The sequence below is a fragment of the Equus przewalskii genome, chromosome 14 (genome assembly GCF_037783145.1).
Source record: "Equus przewalskii isolate Varuska chromosome 14, EquPr2, whole genome shotgun sequence".
Taxonomy (NCBI): Eukaryota; Metazoa; Chordata; class Mammalia; order Perissodactyla; family Equidae; genus Equus; species Equus przewalskii.
Genome location: NC_091844.1, coordinates 63,805,392 through 63,820,517, shown reverse-complemented (window position 1 = coordinate 63,820,517; position 15,126 = coordinate 63,805,392). Strand labels below are relative to the sequence as shown.

Sequence of the window (15,126 nt, the reverse complement as noted above, 5' to 3'; positions counted from 1 at the left end):
TAACTAATTAAGTTTCTTAAATCCCTCTTAGTCTGTAAAGGTTCCCTCCATGTCTTTTTCATCCCCTGCAAAGTCATTTGTCAAAGAAGTTTAGTTGTCTGTCTCCCAGGATTCTCAGGGTCCTGGTTTTACTTATTGTGTCTCCCTGATGTCCTCTGTATTTCTTGTAAATTAGTAGTTAGATCTGGAGCTTAATCTGATTTGTTTTCTTTTTTTAACTCAATTTTGTAGGTTCTCTATGATGTTAACAGGCACCACCAATGCTTAATGCGTAGACTCATTAACAATTCACTAGATGTTTCAAAGTGAAGATCGTCTGTTTCTGTCATTCGTTCTACATTTATTAGCTGAAACTCTTCCATAAAGAGAAATTTCCTTTCATATGCTGTTATGTCACTCTCTCGTGGTACAGTTTGTATAATAGAGGAGGGAAAATGCTGTAAATTTTTTGTTTTTTAAAATTAGTTTTTAAAATGAATTGGTTCACAAGTAGTCTGCATTCATGACTAAGTAATGTCTTTAAGAAATATCTGTTTAGGGCTGGCCCCGTGGCCGAGTGGTTGGGTTCGCACGCTCCGCTGCGGGCGGCCCAGTGTTTCGTTGGTTCGGGTCCTGGGCGCGGACATGGCACTGCTCGTCGGACCACGTGGGGGCAGCGTCCCGCGTGCCGCAACTGGGGGAACCCACGGCGAAGAGTGCACGGCTGTGTACCGGGGGGCTTTGGGGAGAAAGGGGGAAAAATAAAATCTTTAAAAAAAAAAAAAAGAAATATCTGTATAAATTCCATGATTTAAAAACATTTCTTTTGCAATTGTTTTGCTTATTGATGTTGAAATTGTGCCATTTGTGGCCAGTTTTATGCTCCTTTTAGGTTTTTTGGCTTTATTTAGAAGTACATGACTTTGTTTTTGTTAGCTTTTCATAGGATAGATGTTCCAGACTCTTTATATTTTCTGCCTAACATCTGGAATCAGCCATTTTTAGGAAGTTTTAAGGGTACAGTCTGGGCACTGTATTATGTTTGTGTATTGTGAATAGCTTTTTTGGCTATTCCAGCTGCCACAGGTGCTTCTTATCTGGGCCTTGCAAGTGACCTAATCATGTTGTTTTAGCTTTTACTTTTGTTGTGAAGTTGCATAGGTTTCGAATGGTTTACTCCATCCCTGTTTTTCCAATATGCCCTGTTATTTTCAATTTTTGGTTTTGCAGAATGTGAGGATTTTTAGTAAAACACAAATTGTGTTGCAGTAGAAATGCCTGTAGTTTGGAAAGGACAACAAATTTATAATGATAACATCTGATTTTATATGTCATGGGCTGAACTTTAAACTTAGCCATGAAATGTCACTGACTCTTAATGCTTTAGTTACATTTAATGAGGAACTCTTTTCATTTGTATGATTTGAGGACACTAGATAGTAAGTTGATTTAAAGAAACAGTCATAATTTTGAATTAATTTTTTTTGTTTTTAAAAACTTAGTAAACATTTGCTTTTTCTGAGTAAAGATTTTTCCTTTTTCTCTTTTCTGCACAGCATCAATAACTAGCTTTCTCACAGTGTTAGCTTGGTATCCCAATACTTTGCTCCGGACATGGTGCCTTGTGCTTCATAGTCTAACGCTCATGACAAACATGCAGCTTAATCGTAAGTTCAAAAATTGATTTCTTTAAATCTCTGACATAGACTTTATTATTCTTGCTATTAGATTCTTAAAAAAAGATTTTTCCAGGAAGTAGTATAATTGTGAAAATGATTGAATTCCTTATTTGAATATGTCTTTTCTGAATTTGTTCTTATATATCTTTCCTTTGTGTATCTTTACTTTGGTAATATACATACTCTCATATCTACCATTACAAGTTCAAATCATATTTTTACCTTCTGAAAACTTACTTGTTATTAAAATAAAATTATGTTTAGAGTACAAAATCAAATATTTAATGTTAGTCTGTGTTTTATGCTGGTTATTCTTTTTAAAGTACTCTTGCACTTAAAATGATTTATTCTTTATAATATTCATGAACATAAATGGTTAGATTCCTCAGGTTTTGTTTTTCACATCTGAATCCCATATTCACTGAACATAATTGCTTTTTCTCAGATTCTAATGTCCTGTTAAGTTTCCTACTTTCCTCACCCCCATCCCTCTTTTTCCCATTTAAGTTAAGATGGTAAAATAATCTCTGAACCTTCTTAGAAAGGAACTTTTAGTGCTTTCTGTGGCTTTTTGTATCCCTAAATCAGGAAGATACTCTCCTACATTTTATTCTATAGTGCTTGTTGGTGTTACTTTTCATGATTAGTTCTAGGTTTTATCTGACATTCTTGAGGTTGTTGTAAGGTAGGGATCAAAGTTCATATTAGAGAGCGAGGACTAGCCATTTGTGAATTGAAATCTTCATTGCATCTGTAGATTATGACAACCGATGGGTGGATTTCATCCCCATCCTCTTGGGCTTGATTTCATTAAATAGAAAGCTCTGGCACATTGATAAAGATATTAATTTAAATCATTGCTTAGTGTAAAATGCTATTCTGTTTTTTCATTTGGAATGTATTTTCCAAATATGGGTTCAAAAGCATCATTATTTCCCGCTGAAGATAGATTTAACTGAAAGGATATTTTATTCAATTTAGAAAACTGGTGTGTTGCCTGTATATCAGTTAACAGTGTACAACCTTTATACAACTGGCATGCAAAAGTGAATAGTTTTGGGCTCAATTTATCTTGGAAAGCGGGGTTAAAATTTACCTGACTAATATACTCTGACTGGGGGAGATGATTACTAAGAATAGGCTCACCAAAAAGGCAGTAAGCGTTTAGTTATTTCTTTTCCACTTGACTGTAAACTGAATAAGATGCACATTAAACTAGGTATTTTTCACAGTTGGATTAGGAGAGAGGCAGGAGATTTGCGGTAGATGAAAATAGTGAATGGGTCCAACTCAGTCAATGCAGTGGAAATTCAGACCCTTTTAACAAATGGTAATCCCATGAATATGTTTTCTCCAGGAAATTAAAAAATGTTTGAAATATTGCATTTCTATTGTTTAAGGGTCCATTTGTTAGGAACATTTTTTTTTTAATGTTTTATAGCTGGTTCCAGCAGTACCATTGGAAATCAGGAGAGTACTGCCCATCTGTTGGTTTCAGATCCAAACCTGATTCATGTTTTAGTGAAATTTCTTTCTGGCACCAATCCACATGGAACAAATCAACATAGTCCACAGGTAATACATCTTTTGAAAGCCAGTGATAGGCCCAGGCTACACAATAAACATATTTGTAAAGAAAAACTTCATGCACCTAAATATGTAAAATTTTTATTGCTAAAGTATTAAATGATAGCCTTGTATGTGTAATGTAATAAAATGCCTTGAATTATTTATAGTAATAATAGCTGTACTGAAACTGAATTATAGCTGGTAGTAAGTTTTCTCTTGGATCTTTACTGGGTATTTATGTGAATATGTATTTTTGGCATTAATTTTGTATAATTTAAGAAACATTCTGGAAATACTTAACTGAAGTCAGGGAAGCATTTAAAAAATTTTGGAATTACAAAAGTTTTTAAAATAATGTATCATGTTTAGTGACCTCTACTGTCAAGATTGAAAGTTCACTAACTTAATCATTTTATAATATTAAATATTCTATTTAACAAAAAATATGTATCAGAGCTTATAAGCATTTTTAGTCTTACTACAGATTTCCTTTATATCAGTTTAATTTTGTGTTATATTGTACTGCTTTTTTAAATGTTTTTACTTCAATATATTTCTTTTCATCCAAAACTAGATTTAGCATTCATAGCATCTTTTTAAGGAAAGTTATTCAAGATTATCATGAAAGCTTATCTTTTAATTCTTAGCTGTGTGTTTACCTATATGCTAGGTCTAGATAATGTTCTAGGTGCTAAAGACTGAATCTCTGAGCCTTTTGGAGCTTAAATTCTGGTGGATAAATTTAGTCAAAACTTTCATACTAAATATATGTTAATTTTGTAGATCATAATAAAATAAATGAGATAAGGAAAAAATTGAGAAAGAAGAAACGACTTGTAATTAATGCCAGAGTTTTGGTGGGGGCAGAGGCGCATTGTCAAGTGATTATTGTACATAAAGATTACATGAATTTGGAATGTGAAGATGTCTGAGATCACTGCTTACCACTTCATTATTTTACATATGAGAAAATATGCATTATCTGCATTGCCCACCATTATACAACTATTTAGTGGTAGTGCTAGGTGTCAGGGAGCATGCCACTGTATAAAATAGTGTTTTTCCCTCCTTTCCTGTTTTTTTAAGACAGAGTAAAACTTATTAAATATCAAGCTTTCTTCAGGTATCTTCGTTTTATATAGATAATTTGGTTACAAATGTTATGATTTATATGCTCAGTATTAGAAATTGTTTACTTCAAAATAGTTTGGAGAATTACATTGCAATTTATTTTTTCAAAACTCCTCTAAGGTTTTATGATCATACCAAATTAGGATTAAATAAAATACGTAGAAGTGTTATAAAACGTTCCAAAACATACCTCAGGTTACTTAGTGTGGTTCTCACTATCCTTTCTTTCATTGATGAGATAGAAGTTTAGGAAGGCAGTTTTATGTGAATTGGTACAAGTTTGCTTTTAGCTTTTAGGGTTTTTATGTTTGTTCATAGTTTTGTCCTTTTCATTCACTTTAGTATTTGCTCTGCTAGTATTTGTTTACGTGACCTTTTGTAGATCACTTCACCTCTTTGAGTCTCAGTTCTTTTGTTTTCAAATGGGATAATTAATAAGGTTCTTTGTGAAAATCAATGCATAATTCCTTTGTACTTTTCAAAGGGTTATAAAGATATTTCTTACGTAATGAGATGAATCTTTTTTTGTATTGAGTTAAATAAACCTAATGTAAGTTGTTCTAAACCATAATGAAAAATTATTGACAATAGAATCTGTAATTTTCAATTTAAAAATAAATGTATCAAGACCTAAAAAGTTGATTTCCTGCAATCACTGTTAATATTTTTGTTTTTCTTCGTATGTATTGCTTGACTTAACACATGATACTTTTTAAGAGAATAATTCTGTAAATAGTATCAGTAAGCAGTTTTCAGTGGAATTTCATTTCTTTTCAGGTTGGTCCAACAGCTACACAAGCTATGCAAGAATTTCTTACTCGATTACAAGTGCATCTTTCTTCAACATGTCCTCAGATATTCAGTGAATTTTTGCTTAAGCTAATTCATATACTTTCAACAGAAAGGTAAATTTCACTATGTACATATATTCCTGTTATAGAAGTAATATGTAATCCTCCAAATAAACTTTCCTTTACCATTTGTTGGAGGTTTATCTGGGAACAGATAAGAAGAAAGATAGTAGGGATTAAGGGGAGAAGTGTTTACTGATGTGTTTCGTGATTGTTTTCACTTCATTTCGTAATAGTGTTCCCAGATCCTGAACTCTCTGTTATGAAAGGAATTTGTTAGTGTTGTCTAGTCAATTCTGACTCCTCGTGACCCTGTGTACAGCAGAGCAGAACCCTGGCTGGTCTTTTTGGGCCATCCCCTCACCTTTCAGTACTGTAGCAGACAATGCTCCGCTGCTGTTCATAGGGTTTTCATGGCAAGTTTTTCTGGAAGCGGGTGGCCAGGCTCTTCTTTCTAGTCTGTCTTAGCTGGAAGCTCCACTGAAACTGTGGGTGACCCTCCTGTTATTTGAAATACCAGTGGCATAGTTTTCAGCATCACAGCAATACACAGATGCCACAGTCTGGCATCCCACAGATTGGGGGTATGGTTTCCTGACCAGGAAAGGAACGTAGGCCTCAGTGGTGAGAGTGCTGAATCTTAACCACTAGACCACCAGGGCTGGCTATGAAAGGAATACAGTGTGTCAGATCTCTCCTTGCTTGTGATGGTTTCATAGATTTGTTGTTATAAATCTTCTAGGTGAAATTTACTTTCAGCTGTTTAAATTGTTCTAGAATACAGATAGAGAATTAAAGCTAGTATTGATTTTATTTGAAACCAAAATATGATAAGAAAACTTGAAAATGATAGCTTAGAATAGAAAGTTACATACTAATCTCAAATAGAAATTGTAAATAAATTTATTAACAAAATCAGACAATATGTTAAAAGAATAAACTGTGACCATGAGGGGTTGATTCTTAAAATGCATGAATGATTCAATATCATATAATATATATCATACTAATGAATCATTTTTATCATACAATAAGACATTTCGTAATACCCAAGATTGCTTTCTGATAAAAACTTTTAATGAAATATAAACAGTGTCATCTTATTTAAAGTTAAAATAAAAACTGCATGAAGATCAAATCTAACTCTGGCATATTTGATTATTTTAAAAATTCTCGTTAACATCAGGAACAAGTTGAAGGTGCTGTTAGCTGTCTATTATTTAACTTCATTCTGGAAGTGCCAGTGAATTAAAAATTTTTTTTTAAATGTTTATTAGAAAATGGTTAAAATCATTTGTAGATTACATGGCTTTTCTTCAAAAAATTAATTTAAAAATATTAGAAACGAGGAAAAGGTGACAAAGTTTGACATAAAATTAATAGTTTATTCATAGTAATATTTTTTATAAAACAGCAAAATACCTGACATGTAGTACAAAAATTGAAGTGCAAAATTTATGTGGAGATATCTTTTCATAGTTGCAGATAATTTTACCTCATAGCTGTTGTCTTTGTGCATTTTCCTCTTCCTTTATAACTATTTTAAAACACGAATGTGGTTGTAGTTCAACTTGTTTGTAGTATATACACAGTGAAGGATAGAGGCAAGAAAAAGTAGATTTACAAAACCAAAGACATGCTATTAGGATGTGCATACATGTATTTGGAAACATGAACGTGAAGATTATGTGAGAACTTGGGTGATAAAAATAAAACCAGCTGACAAGCAAAAATCAGTCACCATTTATTTCATTTTTCTTTTAACGAGGCTTTTTTTTTTTTAACTCTATATGAGATCTCTAAACATATTCAATAGGTAGAGGCTTTAGTATAGTCCTGTTCATGGAGTTATACAACACTAAAAGTTTTCATATGAAAATTCTATACATTTACTCTAACATTTCCTACAGAAATATTAGTGTTGCTTTCAGTTTAGTTACATACTATTTTTTAAAGCGGAGATATTTATAGGTTTACATGCCTCAAAAACTAATTAGAAATTTCTTTTCAGCTACTCTTCCATCCTCTTCCGCCCTATACACACACTTCATAAATTTTCTAGCACAATTTCTTTAATTGAATCCATAGGCCCCGGCCCAAGATCACTCTTAGTTTTTGTTTTGCGTGTTTTTAAGAAAGTCACTGGTGTCCTGATAAATTACCAGCAACTCTTTCATTACATTAATAATATAGATTGAAAAGAAATACCCAGTCTTAGTATAAGGAGGGCATTCAGTTTTATGAGGTGAGTATTTTGCAGATATTTTCTATTGGTCTGTGGATTATATTTTCATTTTATTAACGGTCTCTTTCAAAAAGCAGTTTTTTGTTTTGATGAAGTTCTGTCAGCGTTTTCGTTTGTATATTGTTATTTTTGTGTCATAAAAAAATTCTTGCCTAACCCAGTGTCATGCAGGTGATCCCCTATGTTTTCTTCCAGAAATTTTATAATTTGGGGTTTTATTTTTAGGTTTACATTGAGTTAACTTTCCATTTGGGTTAAAGTTCTTTTTTTTGCCTATGGATGTCCGTGTTCCTATACTGTTTGTTGAAAAGACTGTCCTGTTTTCATTGAATTCTCTTTGTACCCTTTTCAAAAATCAATTGACTGTATTTGTTTTGCTCTATTTCTGGACTCCCTTCTATAAAATTGATGTTTGTGTCTGTTCTTTTCCAATATCACTCTGCCTGGGTACTTTTATATTATTTCTTGAAATTTGGTAGTGTGGATTTTCCAACTTTGTTCTTTTTATTTTTAGAATTGTTTTGGCTATTCTAGTTCCTTTGCTTTTCCATATAAATTTTAGAATCAGCTTATTGTCCCCCCCCCCCCCCAAAAAAAAAAAAACCCTGCTGGAGTTTGATTGAGAATGCATCAATCTATAGGTCAATTTTGGAAGAGTTGTAACCTCTTTGAGATTTTTCTTTGTAGAGTCACGTGGTCAGTGAATAAAGACAGTTTTTCTCCTCCTGTCCAATGTGTATGGCTTTTTTTTCCCCTCCCCTAATAGTCCTGGTTAGGACTTCCAAAGTCATCCAATCGAAATGGTGAAATTTGCCCTCTGTTTTTTTCTCGTTCTTACTGGGAAAACATTCAGTCTTTCAGAAGTAGAGATGTTATTAGCTGTAGCTTCTTTTGTAAATGCCTGATATCAAGTTGAGGAGGTTCTTTTGTTCCTAACTTACTAAGCTTTTTTAAAAATCATTTATTACTCTTAGATTTTATGAAATGCTTTTTCTGCATCTACTGAAATGATTATATTTTGTTTCTTATAAAGTCTGCAGATATGGTGAATTACATTGATTGATTTTTTTTTTAAGATTTTACTTTTTTCCTTTTTCTTCTCAAAGCACCCCAGTACATAGTTGTATATTTTTACTTGAGGCATGTGGGATGCTGCCTCAGTATGGCTTGGTGAGCGGTGCCATGTCCGCGCCCAGGATCCGAACCAGTGAAACCCTGGCCGCTGCAGCGGAGCGTGTGAACTTAACCACTCGGCCATGGGGCTGGCCCCTGTTTTTTTTAAGTATTGGTCAGTATACATTCCCAGGGTAGACTCACTTGGTCATTATATATTATTCTTTTTATATCTTACTGGATTTAATTAGTTAGTATTTTGTTGAAGATTTTTGAATCTGTTTACGAGGGATATTTGCATTTTTCTTAGAATGTTTTGGTTTTTGTGTCAAGGTGATGCTGGACTCATAAAATGTGTCCACTTTTATATTTTCTGGAAGAAGTTGTGTAAAAGTGATTATTACTTACATATTTGATAGCATTCACTGTTGAGGCACCCTGGGTCTGGAGTTTTCTTTCTAGAAAAAGTATTCAATTTATTTTATAGATAAAGGATTGTTGAGGTTTTCTTTCTACTTGAGTGAGCTTTGGCAGTTTGTGTCTTGAAGGAATTTGTTTATTTCATTTATGTTGTTGAATGTATTATTTGTAATATTTCTTAATTATCCTTTTAATGTTTATAGGATCTAGTTAGATTCCTTTTATCATTTCAGATGTTGGTAATTTTATCATTTACTTATTTATTTTGGTTATTCTTGCTAGCAGTTTATCAATGTTATTGATATTTTCAGAGAACCAACTTAAAGCTTTGTTGATATTCTTTATTTTTTCATTTCCAATTTTTATTTCTGCTGTAATAGTTATTTCCTTTTTTCTGCTTTCTTTGCGTTTTATTTGCTCTTTTCTAGCTTAAATTGACTTTAGACCTTTCATCTTTTCTCATATAAGCATTTGACAATATCTGTCTCTAAATTGATCTATTTAGGCCACTTTACATTTAATAGTTATTGATATTGTGGACTAAAATTTATCACTTTGCCATTTTTCTATTTATTTAATCTACATTACCTATTTTTGATATTTTTCTGTCTACTTTTGGATTAAGTATTTCTTTTTTGATTTCATTTTGTTTCCACTATTGACTTACTATTGATAACTAAAAAGTTTGATAATAGTGTTTTCCCTGGCTTTACACTATACATCTTTATTTCATCACAGTCTACCTTCAAATATTATTTTACCTCAACTCAGTATAATGTCAGAACTTTAGAATAGTGTATTTCCAATTTCTTTCTCCCATCTTTTGTGACATAGTTGTCATATGTTTACTTTTACATATGCTGTAAACACGTAATACATTCCTACGGTATTTTGCTTTAGATAATCACATATCTTTTAGACACTGAAGTAAATAGTATTTATGCTTGGAAATAGACAAGCCTCTTCTCCTGTATGATTAGTGTGAGGATTTGAGTCATTCTTTTCCGGAGTTGAGCTGGGTTTGGGCTTTGCTGTTGCTATGTTACCTTAGTGTTACATCAGCTTCAAATTGATCTAGTTACTTTCTGCTTCAGTAGGGCTTCGGGTACAGGGGGCTTGTTTCCAGTGTTCTTGCTCCATCCTCAAATTTTCATTCTTCCGTATACAATTGTACCACAGAGGGACTCTCTTCATGGCTGCTTCTCTAGTAGTCAGCTACTTTTGCTTGTTTCTTGGTGTTTGCTCCTAGTGGTGGCAGGTGTTCTCTGATCTCAGTCTTTGGCAGGCCTCAGGGCCCATCAATGAATTTTTTTCCTCCTTCTGTCAGCCAAATTCTGGCTTGTATCTTTGGCTATTTCTGAGCAGGAGAGCATTTCCTTCTCTCCACTGGTGGGAAACTGATAATGATATTTTAGGATTTCTTTTCCTGACACCAAATATATGATGTTTCTTTCAGTATCATTTTTCTGATTATCTGACATCCACTGTCTCATACAATTCAGTTCTATTCTGACACCACCCAAAGTTAGCATGAGATTCACAGGTTTAACTGCTCAGTCTCACAAGACTGCCCTCACTTCAGGGGCCAGTTTCAAGTTCCCAGGTTATCCACCCATCCGTCCAGTTTGGCTACAAATTCAGGTGTTCTCACAACCCTCTCCTTAGGTTCCATAATCCACTAGAATGACTCATAGAACCTAAGAAAAAGTGTGTTATTTACCAGTTTGTTATAAAATGTATAACTCAGGAACAGCTAAATGGAATAGATACATAGGGCGAGGTGTGTATGGGAGGTGGTTAGGGAGAGTGCCTGTGAATGGAGGTGATCTCCAAGAGTTCTGTGTTACCACCTTCGCATACCTGGTGTTTAGCAATTTGTTAAATGTTTTTGCTGAATTCTTCTTACCTATTTGTGTTTTGCTAGAATCTCTTCTTCCCCAGTTCTGACACAGAAAAGCCAGTGCTCATGTTGCATCTCCCTGAAGGTGCCTGTCTTTTCATGGATTTCAGGCTTTTTGGTACCCTGTGACCTCAGCTCTCTTATGGATTCAAGAAAACTTATGACTTGACAGTTAGTTTGGCTTCTTCTTGTTGATAGGTTGGGGGTGATGATCTTTGTAGCTTTCTGTATCTTAGGCATAAGCAGAACTTGAGAGCATTCAATTTTGATGCATAAGAATTATTTGACTGAATCTTAATTTTTGAAAAACAAAATCAGTAGGGAATGTCTAAAATAGCAACATTTGAGGATGTAACAAACCAGAGCTCATTTCATTATGAGGAGTTCCTTGTGCCTTAAATATTTTAATCTGTAGCTTCAAAATCACCTATTTTATTTGCTTGTCCTTTAGTTTTCTATTTGGAAGGGAAATCATTTTTTGGTTTTGTACAAGAAGGACTCAGGAAGAGATCTAAACTGTTTGCTACAAAATGAAGTAGTGAATACCAAAAGTTTAATTATTCTTTAGCTTTCTTGTATTGTGGTAGTTAGTTCTTTCAAAACAACTTGAAATGGATTGCTTTTTAATCCCCCTTTTTTTTTTTTCACAGGGGTGCCTTCCAGACAGGCCAAGGACCTCTTGATGCCCAAGTAAAGCTCTTAGAATTCACTCTGGAGCAGAATTTTGAAGTCGTTTCAGTTAGTACTATTTCTGCTGTGATAGAATCTGTCACCTTTTTAGTGCATCACTATATCACGTGCTCAGACAAAGTAATGTCTCGAAGTGGATCAGATAGCTCAGTGGGTGCTCGAGCATGCTTTGGGGGACTCTTTGCCAACCTCATTCGTCCAGGTGATGCAAAAGCAGTTTGTGGCGAAATGACAAGAGATCAACTCATGTTTGATTTGTTAAAACTGGTTAACATTTTAGTACAGCTGCCTCTTTCAGGCAATAGGGAATACAGTGCAAGAGTGTCTGTGACCTCCAGTACAACAGACAGTGTTTCAGATGAAGAAAAAGTCTCAGGAGGCAAAGATGGTAATGGAAGCAGTAGTAGTATTCAAGGATCACCTGCATATGTTGCTGACTTAGTGTTAGCCAACCAACAGATTATGAGCCAGATTTTGTCTGCTCTGGGCCTGTGTAATAGCAGTGCCATGGCGATGATAATTGGTACGTATTGAGAATATTAATCTTATACTTGTTTATGGTACTATATCTCTTTTCTTAAGCAATATATGAATTCATTTTCTTTTTATTTTATAGCATGGAGCTATTTTATTGTAAACTTCTTAGCACGATTTTTATTAGTGAAAACTTTTACGGAGTGCCTTCAATCAATAAATGAAATTGAAATATTGAAAAATTTTAATTGTGAATTTAAAAAAATTGGAAAATACTAACAAAATAACTTGTAGTGAGGTAAATTAAGAAAAAAAATCACTCATAAATCAGGTACCATAATATATAGCCACACATCTCTAACGTTTTAAAGATGAAAAATTTCACATCAAATTTTGTATTAGGGAACAAGTGAGATATATTTATTCACATTTTCTTAAGTGAAATGTAAAATTTTATTCAAAGTGTAAAACAGTTTCTGTGGCACATATATCAATGTAAAACCCATATAGTTGCTTAACTTTACTACCTATTGAAAACTAATGTTAGTTTTTTTAAACAATTGAACTTGTGTAAATTTTGACAAAATCCATTTCTGATAACATTTTTGTTTGTTAGTATTTCTTTCTTTGTGTAAGGGAAACAACCATATCTTCTCTTTGATTAGGTGTTTTGAAGTAGAGTTACATAACAGTATCGCTTCTTTTTCTTTCAATTTTCTTTCTTCTTGATATATAGCTAACAGTGGTGTATAGCTAATGATATATAGCTTCTTGATTTATACCTTAGTCATAACAGAGCCATTTCCTTTTATTAAAAAGATAACCAAAAACATTCTTTACTGAATGTTATGAGAGAAATTTTTATTTCTAGATATATGTATATGTATACACACACACACAGCTATTATGTACCCATCCTTCAATGGTTTCAGGAAAAATGGCTTTTAAGGCTTCTCTATTTTAATTATTATTGGTTTTTAAGGATATATTTTTAAAAAAATGTGTAATCTTTTTATTTAAACTAGGGGCAAGTGGATTACATCTCACTAAACATGAAAACTTTCATGGTGGGTTAGATGCCATATCCGTTGGGGATGGATTGTTTACTATACTGACAACTCTTAGTAAAAAAGCTTCTACAGTCCACATGATGCTGCAGCCAATTTTAACCTACATGGCCTGTGGATATATGGGCAGACAAGTAAGTTCAATCCAGCAACAATTAGACTAATTTAAGTAGCTTCCAGCAGTGGCAGTAGAGGATTATGTATAGGACAGAGACAAATAGAGTATTCATATTACATATTGGAAAATGAACAGCATCAGCGGATGAGAACTGTAGAGCTTCTATTATTAGTAGAAGCTGGAGAGTTAAGTTTCCTTGAAGGGATATTGTCAAAGATGACCACAGTGATATAAGAATAAAACATTTAACATATATTCTTAACTTTCGGATTTTTTTTCCTGTTGTCCCGAGAAGTAGTTTTTTCCTTTTCCCTAAAAATAGCATAGTTGAATACCAAAATGTTCTCTGTAGATGTTACATATGCAAATTTAATATGAGTATTTTTTCAAGCTTATGTTGCGTATTTAGTTTCCTTTCAGTTAAAAGGGATTAGGGTAATTTTAAAAGAAAAATTAGAATGTTACTGTATTTTATATTTTCTTTTTAAAATAATGAAATTTTAGGAATCAGTGTGATTATTTTAACTTCTAGTCCCTTGACCATTTTTTCAAATGCAGATTTTAAAACATAGTTTCTTAAAGAGTCTTTTTTATGTCACTATAATTTTTCTTAAATATTTATTGCATGTGTATATATATTTCTCCATTGGAAGATACAAAGTTATTTGAGAAGGATCAGTTTTTAAGTGAAATTAGTGTCTAGTGTAATACAAAATCAGTATGCATTAAGGTTGAAATGGTAATAGTAGGGAAAGACAGATGTTTAAAAAAATGCTCTGAGTTCAGAGAGGAGACTATTTCCTTCCTTTTTGATTCGGGTAAGATTTCTTGTGTATTTTGGCAGACATTTGGTATTTGGTGGTTTAGATTAAGGCTGTCACTTTACAATAATTAACTATATAAGAATATTACATTGAATAAGAAGTTTAGTTGTCCTAATACACAGGAAATATTTAATCACCATTTTAAAATCACAGTATACATGTGTGTTTTTTTTAGGGCTCTCTTGCTACTTGCCAGTTATCAGAACCATTACTGTGGTTTATTTTGAGAGTATTGGATACTAGTGATGCCTTGAAAGCTTTCCACGATATGGGTAAGATAAAATTCCAAAAACTCTCATTTAAGTGTAATCATTCGATAGTACATTATGTTCTTATTTTTGTAGCCTTCTGTGAAAGTTGACTCAATGTCAAACCATCTATCTTAACATAATTTTCATTTAGTATTCTTTTTAAATGTAGGTGGTGTTCAGCTCATTTGCAACAACATGGTTACTAGTACAAGGGCTATTGTAAACACTGCAAGAAGTATGGTATCAACTATTATGAAATTTCTTGACTCTGGTCCAAATAAAGCAGTTGACAGCACTTTGAAAACAAGAATCCTAGCCTCTGAGCCTGACAATGCAGAAGGGATCCATAACTTTGCACCCCTCGGTAAGAAAAGTTATTAATCTTATCGGTATGCATTTATGTAGTTTATTAGCTGGTATGAAGCAAAAATAGTTGTCAAAACATTCTGCTGATTAAAAGGAAGTGTTTTTTTTTAAATATTGGCACCTGAGCTAACAGCTGTTGCCAATCTTATTTTTTCTTTCTGCCTTTTCTCCCCAAATCCCCCCCAGTATATAGTTGTATATTTTAGTTGTGGGTCCTTCTAGTTGTGGCATGTGGGACACCACCTCAGCATGGCCTAATAAGCGGTGCCATGTCTGCGCCCAGGATCTGAACCAGGGAAACCCCGAGCCACTGAAGCAGAGCGCGGAAACTTAACTACTTGGCCACGGGGCCTGCCCCTAAAAGGAAGTTTTTGATAGTTCTTTAGTAGTGAAATTTATTTTTATTTCTGAGTTTAAATAGAAGCACAATTTATGAAACCAAATAGCAG

At 33.4% G+C, this 15,126-nt stretch overlaps 1 protein-coding gene across 27 annotated transcripts in view; it reads left to right on the top strand.

Moving 5' to 3' along the window:
• Positions 1-15,126, top strand: part of BIRC6 (baculoviral IAP repeat containing 6) — a 222,397-nt gene that overhangs the window by 115,046 nt on the left and 92,225 nt on the right. For all 27 annotated transcript variants that reach the window (XR_011526608.1, XR_011526609.1, XR_011526610.1 and 24 more), the window contains 7 exons: positions 1,536-1,646; positions 3,100-3,233; positions 5,136-5,263; positions 11,538-12,100; positions 13,077-13,252; positions 14,236-14,332; positions 14,481-14,675. Coding sequence is in view for 24 of the 27 variants with exons in the window: in XM_070574115.1 (XP_070430216.1) it covers positions 1,536-1,646; positions 3,100-3,233; positions 5,136-5,263; positions 11,538-12,100; positions 13,077-13,252; positions 14,236-14,332; positions 14,481-14,675 (1,404 nt within the window). In the remaining 3 variants the exon portion in view is untranslated. The remainder of the gene's footprint in view (positions 1-1,535; positions 1,647-3,099; positions 3,234-5,135; positions 5,264-11,537; positions 12,101-13,076; positions 13,253-14,235; positions 14,333-14,480; positions 14,676-15,126) is intronic.